Source organism: Urocitellus parryii, chromosome 4, assembly GCF_045843805.1.
Source record: "Urocitellus parryii isolate mUroPar1 chromosome 4, mUroPar1.hap1, whole genome shotgun sequence".
NCBI lineage: Eukaryota > Metazoa > Chordata > Mammalia > Rodentia > Sciuridae > Urocitellus > Urocitellus parryii.
The window spans coordinates 19,972,885-19,992,095 of NC_135534.1; the positions used below are offsets into that span (position 1 = coordinate 19,972,885).

Here is a 19,211-nt window from a genome sequence, read left to right on the forward strand (position 1 = left end):
TGTTATTAAGATTGGGATCTATTTTCAACTATTGAATTTCTTGTTGTATTAGTATGTATTATGAAGTGTGAGTAGATTAGTATTTGATTTCTATAGACCTGTCATTATAATATAACTGTTAATATGATTTTTTTTACTATAAATTAGAATTTTATCTTTGCACAACTAGAAGCTGCTGTTCAAAGATTAGGGATGTAGCTTAATAGTACAAATTATCGAAATTTCTTTAACAAGTAAGGAAATAAGATTTCACATGATAAAAGAAATAATGCTGATTCTATTTTTTTTCCTTTTTTTTTTTCCCCCTTTCCTTCCTGCATTGCAGTTTCAAATTGGAGAACTGGCAAATACCCTGACAAGTAAATTTGAATTCCTAGGCATTAATAGACAGTCCATCTCCAACTTTCACGTGCTGCTCTTACAGACTGAGGTAATTTCAATGTTTTTGGTTTCAACAGTGTTTGAATGATAATTCTGTATTAGGAATCTCTCTAGTTTTCTTTTAAATCCTAAAGGGCTTTTTTTTTTTAATATTTATTTTTTTAGTTGAAGGTGGACACAATATCTTTATTTTATTTTTATGTAGCACTGAGGATCGAACCGAGTACCTCACGCATGCCAGGTGAGTGCTCTACCACTTGAGCCACATTCCCCAGCCCCTAAAGGGATTTTGTTGATTTTTTTTTTTTTTTTTTTTAATGGCTTCTGGCCAGGAATGGTGGCACATGTGGCTTAGGAGGCTGAGAGAGGAGAATTCAAAAGTCAAAGCTAGCCTTAGCAACCGCAAGGCACTAAGCAACTCAGTGAGACCCTATCTCTAAATAAAATACAAAATAGGGCTGGTGATATGGCTCACTGGTCGAGTACCCCTTAGTTCTGTCCTCAGTCCTCAGTACCAAAGAAAAAACAAAACAACAAAAACAAAAAACAGCTTCTGCTTTTTAAAAGTTAATATGTGCACTATAGGAAACAAAATCAAAAGCAAAGAACAAAGTCATCCAGTCACAAGGAGCTTAGTTGATCATGTAGTATAAGATCCTGCTTATACAGCATTCCATTTGGTGTGATTTGAGATTGTAGTGTGTTTCGTGCTTTTCCACACATCATAAATATTAACCAGTTGAAAATCCCAAAGCTACATGAGTTTTTTGATAACCAAGAATTCACTGTAATCCTGTGTAATTCCTAAATTTTAGTGTCTTGTTGTTGTTGTTGTTGCTGCTGCTTTTTTTCCTGTGGTGGTAGGGAGTAAACCCAGGGCCTGTGCATGCTGTACCATTGAGCTACTTCCCAAACCTTAAATTTACAGTTTAACCTTGATTTGTATTCATCAACCCAGGAAATAAACTATTTCTAGGCAAAAATGTAATTAGAGGGTCTAGGGTTGTGGCTCAGTGGTAGAGCATTCACCTAGCACACATGAGGCACTGGGTTGGATCCTCAGCACCATTTAAAAATGAAATAAATATTGTGTCCACCCACAACTGAAAAATAAACATTTTTTTAAAAAAATGTAATTAGAATGTGAATACTAAGAGTTTGTTCATAATTATGATGCTTGGAGCACCATCAGTGGGCATATGCTTTTTGTTTGGTACCAGGGATAGAACCCAGGGGTGCTTTACCAATGAACCACATCCTTAGCCCTTTGGTTGGTACTAAGGAGTGTGAACCTAGGGGCATCTTCACCACTGAGCCACATCCTCAGCTCCCCACTTTTCTTAAAACATTTTTTTTAGTTGTTGATAGACCTTTTTTAAAAGTTTTTTTTTTTGTGTGTGTGTGTGTGTGTGTGTGTGTATGTGTGTAGTTAATTTTTTTATGTGATGCTAAGAATCCAACCCAGTGCCTCACATGTCCTAGGGAAGCACTCTGCCACTGAGCTGTAGCCCCAGCTCTAAGTCCATATTAAAAGTACTTTATAAAAAACTGGGAATGTGACTCAGTAGTAGAGTGCTTGCCTGGCATGTTGAGGTCCTGGGTTTGATTCCCAGTACTGCAGAAAAAAAGTTCTTCATAATCATTAAAGCATGTAAATCTTTCAAAATAAAAATTGAGTCATATTTGTTACCTGCATACTTTTCATGATGGTAGGGTAAGATTAGGGAAGGAATTCCTAAGGAAACTGACTGATTTTCTTAAGCCTGAATCTGTTCTGCTCCGCTCTGCTCTTTCCTTTCCTGTCTCCTCACGTATCTTCTCTCTTCTTCTCTTCCCTTTCCTTCCCCAACGTCCCTCTGTCTCTGGTCTCCCCCAGCCAATAACTGAACCTTTAATTTTGATTACTAAGTTACATCAAATTGAAAGAATCATCTATTAAGGTGGGTGGGAGTTAACGTGCTGGGGCTGGGGTTGTGGCTCAGTAGAGCACTTGCCTAGCACAAGTGAGGCACTGGGTTTGATTCTTAGCATCATATAAAGAAAAAAACCCAATAAAACAAATAAAATAAAGTTAAAACAATTTTTAAAAATAAAAGTTAATGTGCTGGGCATGGTGGTGCTTGAGCAGATGAGGCAGGAGGATTGTAAGTTCCAAAGTACCCTGGGCAATTTAGTGAGTTCCTGTCTCAAAATAAAATGGGATGGGGATTTAGCTGAGATGTACAGCATCCCTGGGTTCATCCCCAAATCATAAAAATAAAATAAAAATTAAAATCATTGGGGTAATCAATCTTAATAAAATCCAGAGAGGAAGACAGAACTACTCACTTTCAAAGATAATAAAAAGTTGGCAGTATAAAAATAAACTAGAGGGGGCTGGGATTGTGGCTCAGCGGTAGAGCGCTCGCCTAGCACGGGCAGGACCCGGGTTCGATCCTCATCACCACATAAAAATAAAGGCATTGTGTTGTGTCCATCTACACCTAAAAAATCAATTAAAAAATTCTTAATAAATAAGTAAAAAATAAACTAGAGGGGTTGGGGTTATGACTCAGTGGTAGAGCGCCTGGCATGCATGAGGCACTGGGTTCGATCCCCAGCAAAAATAAGCAAATAAAATAAAGGTTTTAAAAAACAAATGGGGCTGGGGATATAGTTCAGTTGGTAGAGTGCTTGCTTCACATGCACAAGGCCCTGGGTTCAATTCCCAGCACCACAAAAATAGAAAAGGAAAGAAAATGAACTTAAAAAATAAAAAATTAGAAGGGCTGGGGTTGTGACACAGCAGTAGAGTGCTCACCTAGAACTTGTGAGGCCCTGGGTTCGATCCTCTGCACCACATAAAAATAAATGAATGAATAAATGAGTGAATAAATAAATGAATAAAATGTATTGTTCTCAACTACAACTAAAAAATATTTTTAAAAAGTAGAATCAGGTCCCATTTTTTTTTTCCAGAACACTACAATGCAAATAAGAGGATCACAAGTTTGATACCAAATCGGACAACTTAGACCTTGTCTCAAAAGGGGGGTAGGGGGTGTCTTAAGGATGTAGCTCAGTGATAAAGTTCTCCTATGTTTGATCCCTAGTATGACAACAACAACAAAAGATGGGATTTCTTATTTTCTTTGGTCTGGAGTGTAGCAATACTCTCTCAGAGTAGAATATTTATGTTCCTTTTACCTCTGTCTCCTGACATCATAATAAATGTTTTCTTTTTTCCTCCATTGATTCTAGACTCGAATTGCAGACTGGCGGGAAGGGGCTCTTAATGGAAACTACCTTAAACGAAAACTTCAGGATGCAGCAGAACAACTAAAACAGTATGAAATAAACGCCACTCCTAAAGGCTGGTCCTGCCACTGGGACAGGTACGCACTCTTCTCCCCTTTTCACCTTTCACCTTTGACATCTCAGACATGATTTGTGATCACCACCACCTGACGACATGACAGCCTGTCTGGAGACTGAAAGCAGCTGCAGTTAGCGATGCTGGGCAGGCAAAGCATCGCAAGCAGAGTCTGGGCCAGCCACACATTGGAGAAACAAAAAGCAATGTTTAAAGTGTTCCATGTAACGGATTTTTTCCCAAGATTGGACAAAGCCGGTTTTTACTCCAGAGTGTTGCACGGAGTAGGGCGGGCTTGGGGGTTAAGCGCATGCGAGAGCTCTGTGCGCTTTACAGGACCTCTGGAAGCAACTACTCCTGATTAACCTCGGTGAAGTTAAGGAAAACTTCGTGGCTGAAGATGTGAATGAAGAACAAGATTACTATCCTCTGCCAGCAGGTCAGATGAAAACATTTCTTTTTATATTTGGCTTTTCTTGATTTTTTTTTTTCATTATTTGAAATCTTTGCTCTTTTATTTTTCAGCTCCCAGATCCTCTCCCTCTCTTTAGCTTTCACTGTGTTTGATATCAAGAATATGAAATGTGAATTCCACGGTCCAAGAGGGGAAGAGTCACCTTTCACAAACTTCGTTGTTCTCTTCTTTGGAAGGGAAATTAGTGTTCTAGGCGATTGAGTCCCTTCATTAATGAAACTTGGAACCCTGTTATGTATTGGCAAAAAACAAAAAAAGATGTTTTCTAAGTCATCTGTTGGAGTGAGAGGGCTCAGGGCTGTATTCACAGAGCTGCTGGCAGTGCAAAAAGCTTTGAATTATCCTTGGTTCTCCATCCTCAGTTGTCAAAGCTCTTTGTTGCCTTTGTGAATAGCAGTCCATAAGAAGAGGTTCGTCCCGGTGAGAGCAGACTGCTGTCCTGGGACAGGACCAAATGAATGTGTCTTTGTAGGAGAATGGATTTTAAAACATGTGTTTTCTTTCTTGTGATTTAGGGATCATAGACGATATTTCTATGTAAACGAACAGTCGGGCGAGTCTCAGTGGGAGTTCCCAGATGGTGAGGAGGAGGAGGAAGAAAGCCAAGCACAAGAAAATAGAGACGAGACTCTTCCTAAACCAGCCTTGAAAGACAAAACTGGCACTGATTCAAATTCTACAGAATCCTCTGAGAATTCAGCAGGTGGGCTAATTTACTCTATACTACTTGGACACAATGATTTTAGACAAAAAGACAAATATTATAAAGGAAATTAATTTGTACCATAATAACATTGCAAATTGAAAAAAAAAAGTGAAAATTATATTTAAATAATGCATGTATTATACTGAAAGAAATTACAGCAGCCAGGTGCGGTGGCACACACCTGAAATCCCAGTGGCTCAGGAGGTTGAGGCAAGAGGATCTCAAGTTCAGAGCCAGCCTCAGCAACTTAGTGAGGTCCTAAAGCATCTCAGCAAGACCCTGTCTCTAAATAAAATACAAAAAGGTCTGAGCCAGGTGTGGTGGCACATGCTTTTAATCCTAGTGGCTGGGGAGGCTGGGAAAGGATTATAAGTTCAAAGTTAACCTCAGCAATTTAGCAAGGCCCTAAGCAACTCATTGATACCCTGTCTCAAAATAAAAATATAAAAGAGGGCTGGGATGTGGTTCCATGATTAAGCACTCCTAGGTTCAATCACTCCTAGGTTCAATCCCTTGTACCAAGAAAAGAAATTAAGGCAGTGACTAGTTGCAGATGAGAATACTATATATTAGATGCCCCAGAATGAAAAAATGAACTATTATAATTGAATTTTAAAAGATCCCACATATCAAACATGACATGTTATCCCATCAATTAATTAAGTACAATTTCATTTACCTGTTAAATAACAATATTTTTAAAATACACATTAAAAATTTTCCTATAATCATTCTGTCATACCCCAGAGAAAGCTGTGCTTCTCCAAAAACAGGAATGGTAATGACAAGGAACTAGATAATTAAACTGTCAATGTCTGTGTAGTATGGTAATATGAGATTTGTTCTACATTCTAGCAGATCACCTAGTTTATTGATTTTGCAACTCATTCTCAACTCCAATAGTCTTATTAGGTATCATTGGTACAAATCAAAATGGTAGGAAGAAATGCTATGAAACTAGTACTGTATTAGAATCACAAAAGCAAAATTTTTGATAATGAAAAAGTGCATACCATATTCTAAACAATCAAATAGGATGACTCTTCCCATTAAAGGTACCTTCCAAGAAGTTTGGTTAGTTTCATATATATATATATATATACACACACACACACACACACACACTCCTCTCCCCTCCCCCCCCCCCCAGTGCTGGGGATTGCACCCAGGGCTCTCTGCACAAGCTAGGTAAGCGCTCTAATACTGACTGAGCTGTAACCCCAGCCCTTGTACTTCTTTTCTTCTTCTTTTTTTTTTTTTTAAGAGAGAGTGAGAGAGAGAGAGAATTTTTGATATTTATTTTTTAGTATTTGGTGGACACAACATCTTTGTTCATATGTGGTGCTGAGGATCGAACCCGGGCCACACGCATGCCAGGCGAGCGCGCTACCGCTTGAGCCACATCCGCAGCCCCTTCTTTTCTTCTTAATAAGTAGATTTTCATAGTTCCTCAGTTAATCTGCAGCTCTAATTTGCTGTTTTGTTTTGTTTTGTTTTGTTAAAGAAAGAGTGTGAGAGAGAGAGAATTTTTTAATATTTATTTTTTTAGTTTTTGGCGTACACAACATCTTTGTTTGTATGTGGTGCTGAGGATCGAACCCGGGCTGCACGCCTGCCAGGCAAGCGCGCTACCGCTTGAGCTACATCCCCAGCCCCCTAATTTACTGTTTTTTAAAAAAGTATTTTTATTATAGATGGACACAATGCCATTTTTTAATTATTTATTTTTTTATATGGTGCTGAGGTCAAACCCAGTGCCTCACACATAGATCTACCACTAAGCAATGACCCCCAGCCCCTCTAATTAGCTCTTAAGAAGAGCTATAATTTTTGTTTTTTCGTACCAGGGATTGAACCCCCGGGGACATTTAACCACTGAGCCACATTTGCAGCTCTTTTTTCTATTTTATTTAGAGATAGGGTCTTCACTGAGTTGCTTAGTGCCTTGCTTTTGCTCAGGCTGGCTTTGAACTCCTGATCTCCTGCCTCAGCTTCCTGAGCCACTAGAATTACAGGTGCACACCACCGTGCCCAGCTCAAGAGCTATAAATTTGATTGGTACTTTACAAAAGAAGATTTGTTTTTCCCTCAAGTGCATTTTTCTTGAATGACAAAAATGAATAGTGAAATAGAGACAAAACGATAATAACCTTTTGATCGTAAGCAACTAGTGTTTGTGTGTTAAAGTGTCATATGAATGCAAGAGGCTATGGAATGGTTTCTAAAGTAATAGCCCTTTGAAAATAAAAAGAGATGGAATTTGTTGGTGACCTAGGAAGTGAAGAGCTGATTATTATTATTATTTTTTTTTTAGTTGTAGATGGTCACGCTACCTTTATTTTTACTTACTTATTTTTATGTGGTGCTGAGGATTAGACCCAGTACCTCACACATGTTAGGCAAGTGCTCTACCACTGAGTTACAACCCCAGGTCGATTTTATTAACTTCTTAAATAACATATCGAAGCCACATAAGACTTAAGTGGTCATTTTAAAATGGTTTTATTCTACTTCAAATTTCAGAGTGTGTTTTCTCATGTTACAGAATATTTCACTTCCCTTTTTTCATGATGAGATTTTCTTATGCATACTTTACCCCTATTTTGATAACAGTGATAGACATGCTTGGTGTAGTGTTTGTTTTTTTTTTTTTGCTTTTTAGTAATTAATGGACTGAAGAGAGTTGATAGTTCTACTGGTGGTCCTGACCATGGTCTAATGTCCTTTTTTTATATGTTCCAAAGTTAAATACAATTACCAACTCTTGAAATGTGTGCACACTAAAGTTGGATTCTAAGCTGGTTTTCTTCCTTGTTCATGTATGATACATCTGTTGGTATTATCTGCTAAAAGGTAGATCTAGTATGATAAACTTTATCTTGAAAAAAAAATCAAATCTTATACAAGGTCTATAGAATTTTAAAGCAATACTGACTACTATTGCTGTAAGTCTCTAAAGAGTATTTAATATACATTTGCTCTTTGTTGGCTTACCAGTGAATAATACCACCCTTTATAAAAGCAAAATTGGGTACTTGCTTCAGTAGCACATAAACTAAAAAATGGAACAATAGAGAGATCACTCTGTACAAGGATGGCACGCAAATCTGTGATGTGTTAACATATTTTTTTCCACACTGGGTCCTCTTTCACTCATGTGCACCTCAGCATAAACAGGTGCTTACAGGGTCTGTCTCAAAAAATTTAAAAGAAAAATATGGTGGCTGGGTGGTAGCTTAATGGTAGAGTGCTTACCCAGCATGTGTGAGGTTCTGCTGGGTACTACAGCAGTACTGCTTTAAAAAAAAAAGAAGAAAAATTGGGGCCTATAGGTGTAGCTCAGTGGTAGAATAATTAGTAATTATGTTTGAAGCCCAGAGTTCAATCTTCTGCATCACAAAATGAAAAGAGAAATTACTGCATTCTAAGGAGCCAAGGATATTTTAAGTTTTATTTCATTTTTAATCCTTGCTCATCATTTCACCATTTGAATTTAATATCATGTTTCTAAAGATTGGATGATATTTCAAGATATCTGACATGTCTTTCTTGCTCGGCTTATTTCACTTAGATTAAATTTAGCTGTCTTTTTAATCTGTGAAACTATAGTGTCTTGACTTATATTGCTAAACTGTCTTCTTGATTCAAAACACTAAGCATTAGTTATTCTTTGGGGGTAAATAAAAGAAGACTGCCTATAAATAGAAATTAAAATACCTAGCCTGGGTGCAGTGACACACACCTGTAATCCCAGTGGCTCAGGAGGCTGAGGCAGGAGGATCTCAAGTTCAAAGCCAGTCTCAGCGACTTAATTAGTAGGCCCTAAGCAACTCAGCAAGAACCTGTCTGTAAATAAAAAATGCCCTGAAAAGGGGGGGCTGGGGATGTGACTTAGTACTTAAGCACCACTAGGTTCAATCCTCGGTACCACCACCACCACCACCACCCAAAAAAAAGGCTAGAATTAAAAATTTGTATCCTCACCCTATTCTATCCTTAACCTTAATAAATTTATTTCACTTAGTTAAATTTAGCTGTCTTTTTAATCTGTGAAACTATTTTTGTATAATTTCTTGCTTTATATTGCTAACCTCTTCTTAATTCAAAACACTAAGCATTAGTTATTTAAAAGTTTTAGCACATGGTAAATGCTTTGTGCCATTTTAATCTCTCCTTGAACATTAGAATTAAATGCTTTCTTGTTTCTCTTGTTTTTCTTAGTGATACTGGAGATTGTACTCAGGGCTGCCCTACCACTGAGCCACATTGTCAGCCATATTTATTTATTTAGACAGGTTCTCACTAAGTTACTGAAGTTCATCTTGAACTTGTGATCCTTCAGTCTCAGCTTCCTAAATTGCTGGGATTATGGGCCTATGCCACCATTCCTGGCAAAATAGCAAAAACACCAACTAGAATAAATTTAGAAACAAATATAAGCATCATTTTAATAGACATCTGCAGTACTCCCACCTGGGATTTCTTGAAATTCTTTGTACTTAAACTACAAGAGGTAATTATCAGTGTATTAGATACAGCTTGTATGATTTGAGTAAACTTACTTTGGGATTTACATATTCTAAAAATGCTCCTTGTTTATGGCTGAATTTATCAAATGTGGTTTAATCTTGTATTTACACAAGGTTTAATTAATTCTCCCTAGCTTTGCTGGAGGTGATAAAACAAACCACATTATTAACCCTGAACCCACTTTGTTTCCTTGAGTTCCTCCGCATTGCAGCATGTCACCATCATAAACATACAATATCATCAAATCTGACATATTTATTTGTCCACCATTTGTCGTGTTTAGTACAGGGATGTTTAATTCTTTAATGCTAATTAAGTCATTAATCTTCCATGTTTATTGCCTTAGTTCTGATGTAATCTTGATGTCCTGTTTTATAATGTAGGCTTTCTGGTCATACCCAGACTTCATTTGTCTGAAAGTTAGTGTATAAATTAGTATTACCTAATTCCAAGTACAAAAATTTAATGAATAATTTGAATTCCTTTAGCTGGAAAACTGTTAAAAGTATTTATACACTGTACCATGTGCTGTATCTTTAAAAAGTAAATTTGGTCACCTGGATTTACCTTGTCAAGTGCCAAAGCAGTATATTTTAAATGACCTTCTTTTCAATAGAGCCCTTAGTTAATCTACTTTTGACCATGAAATTTGACAAGAGACTACAACTGAATATCTACTCTATGAGAAGTGAGAGTATTTGACAGAGATTTCTAAGGTTCTTGAACTCTTGATATTTCATCAGGGATCTTGATAAAACAGAAAACACTAGGCTAGAAGTCAGTTCTATCTCTGGTCTGGCTGCTAATGGCCATGTGATCTTGGGCAAGTCAGTTCCTGCCTGGGTTTCATTACCTTTTAAAAATGAGGAAGTTGAACTAGATGATTTTTCATGTTTCTTCTACTCCTAAATTCTATGGTTTTTAGGGAGAAAATCCCCTCAACATTCCTGGGATATATATCTAATAGTCCCATATATTGTGAAACTTTCCTATTGACGATAAAGAGGGATGGGGAAGGCTACAAGTAAGTATATCCTACTATTTTCTCTAATCTCTAAAAGTGTTTCCCAACAGAGAAAACCACAGCATTCAGTGGTGGCTTTGCAAAATTTGAGAAAAAGCTGATCCTGCAGCTTTTCAGTAGTAGTTGTTGTTTGTGGGTGGTTTTTGTTTTTGTTTTTTTGATTTGGTTTGGTTTGGGTACAAAGGGTTGAACCCAGGGGTGCTTTTGCCACTAAGTTGCCCATGCTGCCTTGGAACTTGTGATCCTTCTGCCTCAGCCTTCTGAGTAGCTAGGATTACAGTTGTGTGCCACCATGTCCACCTCTGGAACAGTTTAACTCAAACTTCAGCTAAGCATTTTAAAATCCTCTGCATCTTCAGATACTTTCTTCAAAAATCTGAGTTACCACTTACTTTGAAGATATGTCCTCCTGAATTTCCCCTTATCATCACAGAACTAAAAATTACCTCACTTATGTTGCTGTGATTTAGCAAATGAAAATGATTTACACAGAGATATGAAAGAATAGGAGTCAACAGTAACACCTTAAAAAGAATTTTTAAACCTACTAAATCAAGCCTGGTGCAGTGATATATGCCTATAATCCCAGCAACTCAGAAAGCTGAAGCAGGAGTATCACAAGTTCAAGGCCAGCCTCAGCAATTTAGCAAGTCCCTGAGCAACTTGGTAAGACCCTCTCAAAATTAAAAATAAAAAAAGGGCTGGAGATGTAGCTCAGTGGTAAAGTGCCCCTGGGTTCAATCCCCAGTAACAAAAATAGACTCCAGGATTGTTTCTTCTTGTGTATGTTGAAATATTGTTTGAAATACAAAATTCCAGCCAGGCAAGTGGCACATGCTTGTAATCCCAGTGACTTGGGAAGCTAAGGCAGGAGGATCACAAGTTTGAGACCAGCCTCAGCAATTTAGCAAGGCCCTAAGGAACTTGGCAAGACCTTGACTCAAAATAAAAAGTACTTTTTAAAAAATGGTTGGGGATATGGCTTAGTGATGACACCCCTGGATTCAATCCCTGGCGCGCGCACACACACAGACACACACAAAAAAAACTACTGATTGAGATGACCAAATTTCTCATTGAGTTATTGATGCTTTTCATTTACTTATTCATAAATCTGGACCCAGAGAAGACTATAACAGCTGGGGAAAGTGCTATGATATCCGTCCATTTAACTTTCCTGTGAAAGTTATTTCTGGATTAAGTTGTTTTACTATTTCAGTGAAACCAAAGTACAATAGGTGTGTAGAGGGATCAGATTCTGTTAGGAAACAGGAAGCCAGTCCTTGAAACTACTGACCATACTATCCTAGGTTGATATTGATATTTGTCTCACCAATCAGCTGAATATTACTCTGAATATTACCAATGGAAAATTTGTCTTGCTTTTTTCCCCTGACTCCTATCTGTTTTCATAGGTTCTCTTTGTAAAGAATCCTTTTCTGGCCAAGTTTCTTCCTCTTCACTGATGCCACTTACTCCATTCTGGACTCTCCTTCAGTCAAATGTGCCTGTGCTTCAACCTCCATTACCCTTGGAAATGCCACCACCTCCTCCCCCACCCCCAGAATCCCCTCCTCCCCCTCCGCCACCACCTCCTCCTGTAGAAGATGGTGAGATCCAGGAGGTAGAGATGGAAGATGAGGGAAGTGAGGAGCCTCCTGCCCCAGGAACAGAGGAGGACACTCCTTTGAACCCTTCAGCAGCCCAACCCACTGTTGTAACTAACCAGGTAAGTAATGTCCTTAGCATTCTGGCTGGTTGTGGGGACTACAGCATGATTGGAACCATCTTATTTTAGAAGAGTATGTTTAACCATGGCCACCTGTCACTGACCAGAATATTTGTGTTTCAGAGTTCAGTTGATGCTACGATCTCTAGTTCTCCTTCCACTAAAGCAATAAAGAGAAAAGCTACAGAAATTAGTACTGCAGTAGTTCAGAGATCTGCTACTATTGGTAGTTCTCCTGTTCTCTACAGCCAGGCAGCTATAGCTACAGGTAAGCATCATGATTAAACTGCATTTTTCTCAGTGTAGTGTTTCTTTGTTTCCAGTTTTAGATACCATAACTTGAAGAAACAGTAAAGACTTTTTGGATTGCAAAGACTGCTTATATGTATTTCTTCTAGTTCCTAAAAGCCACCATTGAAATGGTTTGGTGTAGTCTTCCAGATTGTTTTTTTGTGTGTGTGTGTGCATTTTCATACATCAGTGATTTATGTGTTTAAGTACTTTAATTTTAAGATATTTAGAAATTACTATTTTGCTACCAGCAAATATGGCTGTTTTTTAAGGGAAAGATTTATCAAATAGTATTTTTTTTTCTGTGTTAGGTCACCAGACAACAGGGATTGGACACCAGGCTACTGGGATTGGACACCAGGCAATATCAGTTAGCCATCCAGCAGCAGGAATGGGTCATCAGGCCAGAGGAATGAGCCTCCAGTCAAATTACCTTGGACTTGCAGCAGCATCTACAATTATGAGTTATGCTGAATGTTCTGTCCCTATTGGAGTGACTTCTGCCTCTTTACAGCCAGTTCAGGCCCGAGGTGCTGTGCCAGCCACTGCCATTATAGAACCACCACCACCTCCACCTCCTCCTCCTCCACCTACACCACCACCACCACCAGCTCCCAAAATGCCACCACCAGAAAAGACAAAAAAAGGAAAGAAAGAAAAGGTGAATACCAAAAAATTTCTTTTTATTTCAAAACACTTTTATTAAGATGATATTCATATAGCATAAAATTAACAGTGCTTTAGCATTTAATACATGCACAATGTTTTGCGACCACCATCTCTATTTAGTTACAAAATATTTTAATTTTCCCAAAAAACTACCTCATCTGTACCCATTAGGCAATTTCTCCCCTTTATTCCCTTCTGCTTCCCATGGGAACCACCAATCTGCTTTCTGTCAGTGGATTTATCATTCTGAATAGTTCTTGTAAATATAGCCATGCAGTTTGTGACTTTTTGTGTCTGACTTTCTTTGCTTAGCATCATGATTTCAAGATTCATGTACATAGCCATGTATCAGTGCTTCATTCCTCCTTGTGACTAAATTAATAATTCCATTGTGCATATATATCACAATTACCCATTTATTACTTAATGGACATTTGGATTGTTTCTATCTTTTGAGTGATAATGTCCATCCTAGTAGATATGAAGTGGTATTTTATCATAGTTTGATTTCCATTTCTCTAGTGACTAATGATGTTGCATATTTTTTCAGGTTGTTGTCATTATTATTACTATTGGTAATGAGGATTGAACCCAGGGATGCTTAACCGTTGAGCCACATCCCCAGCTCTTTTTTAATATTTTATTAGAGATAGGGTCTTGCTGAGTTGCTAAGTACCTCACTAAGTTTTGGAGGTTGGCTTTGAACTCAAAATCCTCCTGCCTCAGTGTCCCGAGCCATTGGGATTACAGGCATGCACCACTGTGCCCAGATTAGGTTATTATTGACCATTTGTTTATTTTCTTTGAAGAAATGATTCTTTGGAACCTTTGTCCTTTTATCATTTTTGGTTCTAGGGACTGAACACAGGAGTGCTCTACCACTGTGCTACATCCCCAGCCTTTTTTATTTTTTATTTTGAGACCAGAGTCTCACTAACTGGCTTGGGGCCTTGATAAGTTACTGAGGCTGGCTTTGAACTCAAGATCCTTCTACCTCAGCCTCATAAGTGGCTAATTACAGGTATGCGCCACCACACCTGGCTTAATGATATCTTTTGAAGAGCAAATTATTTTTTTTGTAGTTGTAGACAGAATGCCTTTATTTTATTTGGTTATTTTTATGTGGTGCTGAGGATTGAACCCAATGTAACATGCAAGCACCGTGCCACTTAGCTACAGCCCCAACCCTGAAGAGCAAATTCTTAAATGGAGTTCATTTTCTCAGTTTCTTTTTTTTTTTTTTTTCTTTTTCTTTTTTGTACCAGGGATTGAATTTAACCAGGGCACTTAACCACTGAGCCACACCCCTAGCCCTATTTTGTATTTTATTTAGAGCCAGGGTCTCACTGAGTTGCTAAGCGCCTTGCCATTGCTGAGGCTGACTTTGAACTCATGGTCCTCCTATCTCAGCCTCCCGAGCCACTGGGATTACAGGCATGTGCCACTGTACCCAGCCTGAATTATGTCTTTGTTGTCATGTCTAGAATCCATTGCTAAATATGAGGTCATGAAGATTTTTTCCTATTTTAAGTGTTCTATAACCTGGTACATTGGTATTTGTCTATAACCCCAAGTATTTGGGAAGCTGAAACAGGAGGACTACAAGTTCAGGGCTAGCCTGGGTAATTTAGTAGGAAGACCCTGTCTCAAAAGAAAATTTTAAAAGGTTAAAAGAGTTATGGTTTTAGAATTTATAATTGACCATAGATTTGGAGGGTTTCTGTTTTTTTGTTGTTGGTGGTGGGTATATATAAAATACACACAGACACACATACATACTGTGGATTGAACTCAAGGACACTTGACCATTGAACCACATCCTCAGCCTTATTTTTTGTATTTTATTTAAGAGACAGGATCTCATGGAGTTGCTTAGTGCCTCCCCATTGCTGAGGCTGGCTTTGAACTAGGGATTCTCCTATCTCAGCCTCCCAAGCCACCACACCCAACTTTGTTTTTTATTAAGATACAAAGTAAAATTCCTGCTTCATTTTGCATGTGTATAATCAGTTGTCTAGCACCAATTGTCAAAGAGACTATTCCTACCTCCATTGAATGTTTTTGGCACTATTACTGGAAATCACCTGACCATATTGGTTAGTATAGCTTATAGCTTTGTTTTGGAAAGTATGAGTCAATATTAGCTATTTGGGACACCTTACAATTCCATACAGTTTGAGAATCACTTTTTTCATTGCTGCATTAAAAAAAGCCATAAGAGAGTCCAGGGACGTAGCTAAGTGGTAGAGTGCTTGCCTGACAACATGTGAGACACTGGGTTCAATCTTCAGCACCACATAAAAATAAATAAATTAATTAACTAAATAAAAGTATATTGTGTCCACCTACAACTTAAAAAAAAATTAATAAAGCCTTAAAAAAGCCACTACAATTTTTAAGGCCATTGGAATTTTGGTAGGGATTGCACACATAATTGGTATATTGTTCATCAACTTCCTGACATGTGAACATAGGATTTCTTTCCATGTATTTAGGCCTTCTCATTTTTTTCAGCAGTGTTTTGTAGTTTTCAGAATACATGTTTTTTGCTTTCTTGGTTTCATTTATCCTAGTTATTTCATTCTTTTGGACAGTATCACCAGGATTTCAGATTCCTTTTTGCTAGTATGTAGACACAGAAGTGATTTTTGTGTATTGATCTTATACACTGTGACTTTGCCAAATTTGTTAGTTCTAGTAGTATTTGTGTATTTGTGTGTGTGTGAATTCTTTAGGATTTTCTACTATTGAATAATGTCACCTAGAGACCATTTTATTTTTTTTTTTTAAGTTTTTTTTTAAATATTTATTTATTTTTTTTAGTTCTCGGCAGACACAACATCTCTGTTGGTATGTGGTGCTGAGGATCAAACCCGGGCCGCACGCATGCCAGGCGAGCGCGCTACCGCTTGAACCACATCCCCAGCCCCTAGAGACCATTTTAAACTTGGGCATTTGCCAGTTTATTAGCCCCTCTCCAGTTTTCTCAGTGTCCATCACTACCTATCTTGGCCTCCATCTGAAGTCCAATGCAGGCAGTACAAAGATCAGTCCCTCAGGCAGCCACAGACAGGCTAGAAGATTGCAAGCACATCCATTCTTTTCCTTTATTCATAAGAGAGGGAACTGGGAGATCACCACTTCCTCCCAGCCACACTGGGGAGGGAATGTAACTGAGGCAAGAAAAGTGTCTCAAAGTTTCCTTATCATTTTGAGTGTGGCATTTTTAAAATTCAGTTTTCAGTGGCTGTTGCAGATCTTTGACTGATTTCCAGAGTTCCCACAATGCTATTCTAGTCATTCTGTAGTTGTTGACATGGCTCCAGAAATTATCTGGAAGTAAAGTAAATGTTATAAAACTCAAGAATGAGGGCTAGGGTTATAGCTCAGTGGCAGAGCACTTGCCTCACATGTGTGAGGCACTGGGTTTGATTCTCGGTACCGCGTGTCAATAAATAAAGGTCCATTGACAACTAAAAAAAATATTTTTAAAAAATCAAGAATGACAATTAAAACAGTGTTGTAAACAAATTGCTATCTCATCTGCTATGCTAATCTATAACGTATTCTTCTGAACTACCATATCATTTACCACTTTCCATGCCTTTGTCCACCAGTTCCACTACAGTTCATTTTTTACACAATCAAATGTTAGGAATTACTTCCTTTATGAAGTCTTTGAGGACTCTCCAATAGAGATAACTTACTTTTCCTCCATTTATTCAACAAGTAATATTTTTAGCCAGTCTTGTTTTCACTGTCTTATAATTCTGTAAAATTCTAGAATGTTAAGATAGTACTTCATTTTTATATACCTGATATCTAAAAATAAATAATGACCTGTCTCCTTGTTGACAGGCAGTTTTTCTATATTCTTAACATTTCAGTCTTTCCTGAAGAGTTTTATGGGCAGCTTAATAGGAAATTAGTTTAAAGACCAGATATGGTCGCATGTGCCAGTAATCCCAGCTACTTGGGAGTCTGAGGCAGGAGGGGGATTGCAAGTTTGAGGCCAGTCTGGGCAACTTAATGAGATCCTTTCTCAAAAAGGGCCAGCAATGTAGCTTAGTTGTAGAGCACTTGCCTACCATGTGTGAGGCCCTACTTCAGTCTCTAGTACCACAAAAGAAAAAATAAAGTAGAACAAAGGAGTTCTGACCATTTACTCTTTGTTTTTCTGACTGCCATGTTCTCCTATTTAAAGTGTACTCAAATAGCCACTGCAACTCTTTGGACCCAAGGTTTCAAGTGTAATAGGGCATACATGACTTCTAAAATTTATTTTCCCATGACAGATGAAATCAAATATACTAGAAATTTATTGAATTCTATAGAATTCAAAGTGAAACACAAGGATTATACTTAGGTCTGTGGTTTTTAAATTAGGTTTGCAGAGGTTGAGAGATTTTAATCCCATGAGCTTCTTGGGATCATTATTAATCCATCTTACTTTTTATTTGGTTAGCTTCATGCTTTCCCAAAATGAACCGTGTTTGAGCTTGTTGGAAGGATGTTTGTAATAGGATGGTTTGTGCCACAGATGAAGTGACAGAATGGAATGTGAGAATGTATGTAGAGGGAGCTAAAGGCTGAGCACAATAGATGTGCACTCCTTTTCCCAGAAAATAGGAACTATCAATGACAGTCAAAGCAGGGTGTGAAGGCCAGGCATGGTGGCCCACGCCTGTAATCCCAGTGGCTCAGGAGGCTGAGACAGGAGGATCACGAGTTCAAAGCCAGCCTCAGCAAAATTGAGACATAAGCAACTCAGTGAGACCCTGTTTCTAAATAAAATACAAAATAAGGCCAGGGATGTGGCTCAGTGACCAAGTGCCCCTAAGTTCAATCCTTGGTTTCCCCCGAAAAAAGTAGGGTATGGAGCAGAAAACCACATAAATATAAAAAGTCTGAAAATATTAAGCTCTTCTTTCACATTTGTGGAGACTTTATTCATGTAATCGATTTATAAATAAATAAATGAAACCTAGTAGATATTTTAAATGAAACCATCAAGAAAAATAAGCAGTGTAAGAGGACAGATGTGATCTTTGGAAGGTGCTACTCTCAGAAGGCAGTGGCTTCTGTGCTAGTGTGACAATGATCATAAGCCTGAATGTAATAAAAGAGCAAGCCAGTGGCTTGAGAATATGGTTCAGTGATGAAGCACTTGCCTAGCATGTGTGAGACCTTGGGTTTAATCCCCCCCCCCTCTTTTTTTTTTTTTGGTGGTGGTGCTGGGGATTGAACCCAGGTCCTTGTGCATCAATTCCCAATACCACAAAATAATAATGAAAGAACAGACCATTTTGAATATTTATTTCTACTTTGCCAAGTACGTGTTTTATTATGAAAATTTTTAGTAAATGAAGGTAAGCCAAAAGAAAAAAATTATAATACCATATTTCGGAAGTAATTTATCATTAATACTTTAATGTCATAGCTTCCCCCCACCACCAACCTGGGGGTCCCACCCAGCGCCTTGAATATACTAGGCAAGAGGCAAGTACTCATTGAGTTGTGTTTTCCTGACTTTAACCTTCCAATTCTGTAAAATTCAAAATTGTTGTTGTTGTCTCCTCAGTGTTCATTTTAAGTGATAAACAATAGAGCTGAAAAATAAAGATCCAGCTTTTCTGGAAAGAACAACAAAACCAGTTGATACCTATTAAACAGACTGGGGGTGTAGCTCAATGGTAGAGCACTTTATATACACATACAGACACACACACATATACTGGGGACTGAATCCATGAGTGCATTACCACTAAGCTACATTCCCAGCCCTTTTTATTTTTTGAGACAAGTTTTTGCACAGTTGCCTAAGGCCTCAGCTTTCCAAGTTGCTGGATTGCAGGCATGCACCCATAACATCTGACAAGAGAGCACTTATTAGCATGGGGCCCTGGGTTCTGTCCCCACCTCAGGAGGGGGCCAGGATATAGAATAGGAATGGTAAGGGAAACATTTCTGCCATGCTTTAATAAAATATCATACCTTGCTGGGCGCAATGGTTCATGCCTGTTATTCCAGCAACTTGGATGGCTAAGACAGGAG

General features: G+C 38.1%; 1 protein-coding gene across 5 annotated transcripts in view; it reads left to right on the forward strand.

Annotated features, from left to right (window-relative positions):
- Positions 1–19,211, forward strand: part of Fnbp4 (formin binding protein 4) — a 41,849-nt gene that overhangs the window by 20,451 nt on the left and 2,187 nt on the right. Inside the window, exons 10-15 of one of the 5 annotated variants that reach the window (XM_026399115.2) lie at positions 326–430; positions 3,622–3,755; positions 4,724–4,911; positions 11,884–12,197; positions 12,321–12,465; positions 12,800–13,149. In XM_026399115.2, coding sequence (XP_026254900.2) covers positions 326–430; positions 3,622–3,755; positions 4,724–4,911; positions 11,884–12,197; positions 12,321–12,465; positions 12,800–13,149 — 1,236 coding nt within the window. Of the gene's footprint in view, positions 1–325; positions 431–3,621; positions 4,912–10,369; positions 10,629–11,883; positions 12,198–12,320; positions 12,466–12,799; positions 13,150–19,211 lie in introns of those variants that run through there. The other 4 variants (XM_077798077.1, XR_013343553.1, XR_013343554.1 and 1 more) reach the window with 4 other exon arrangements.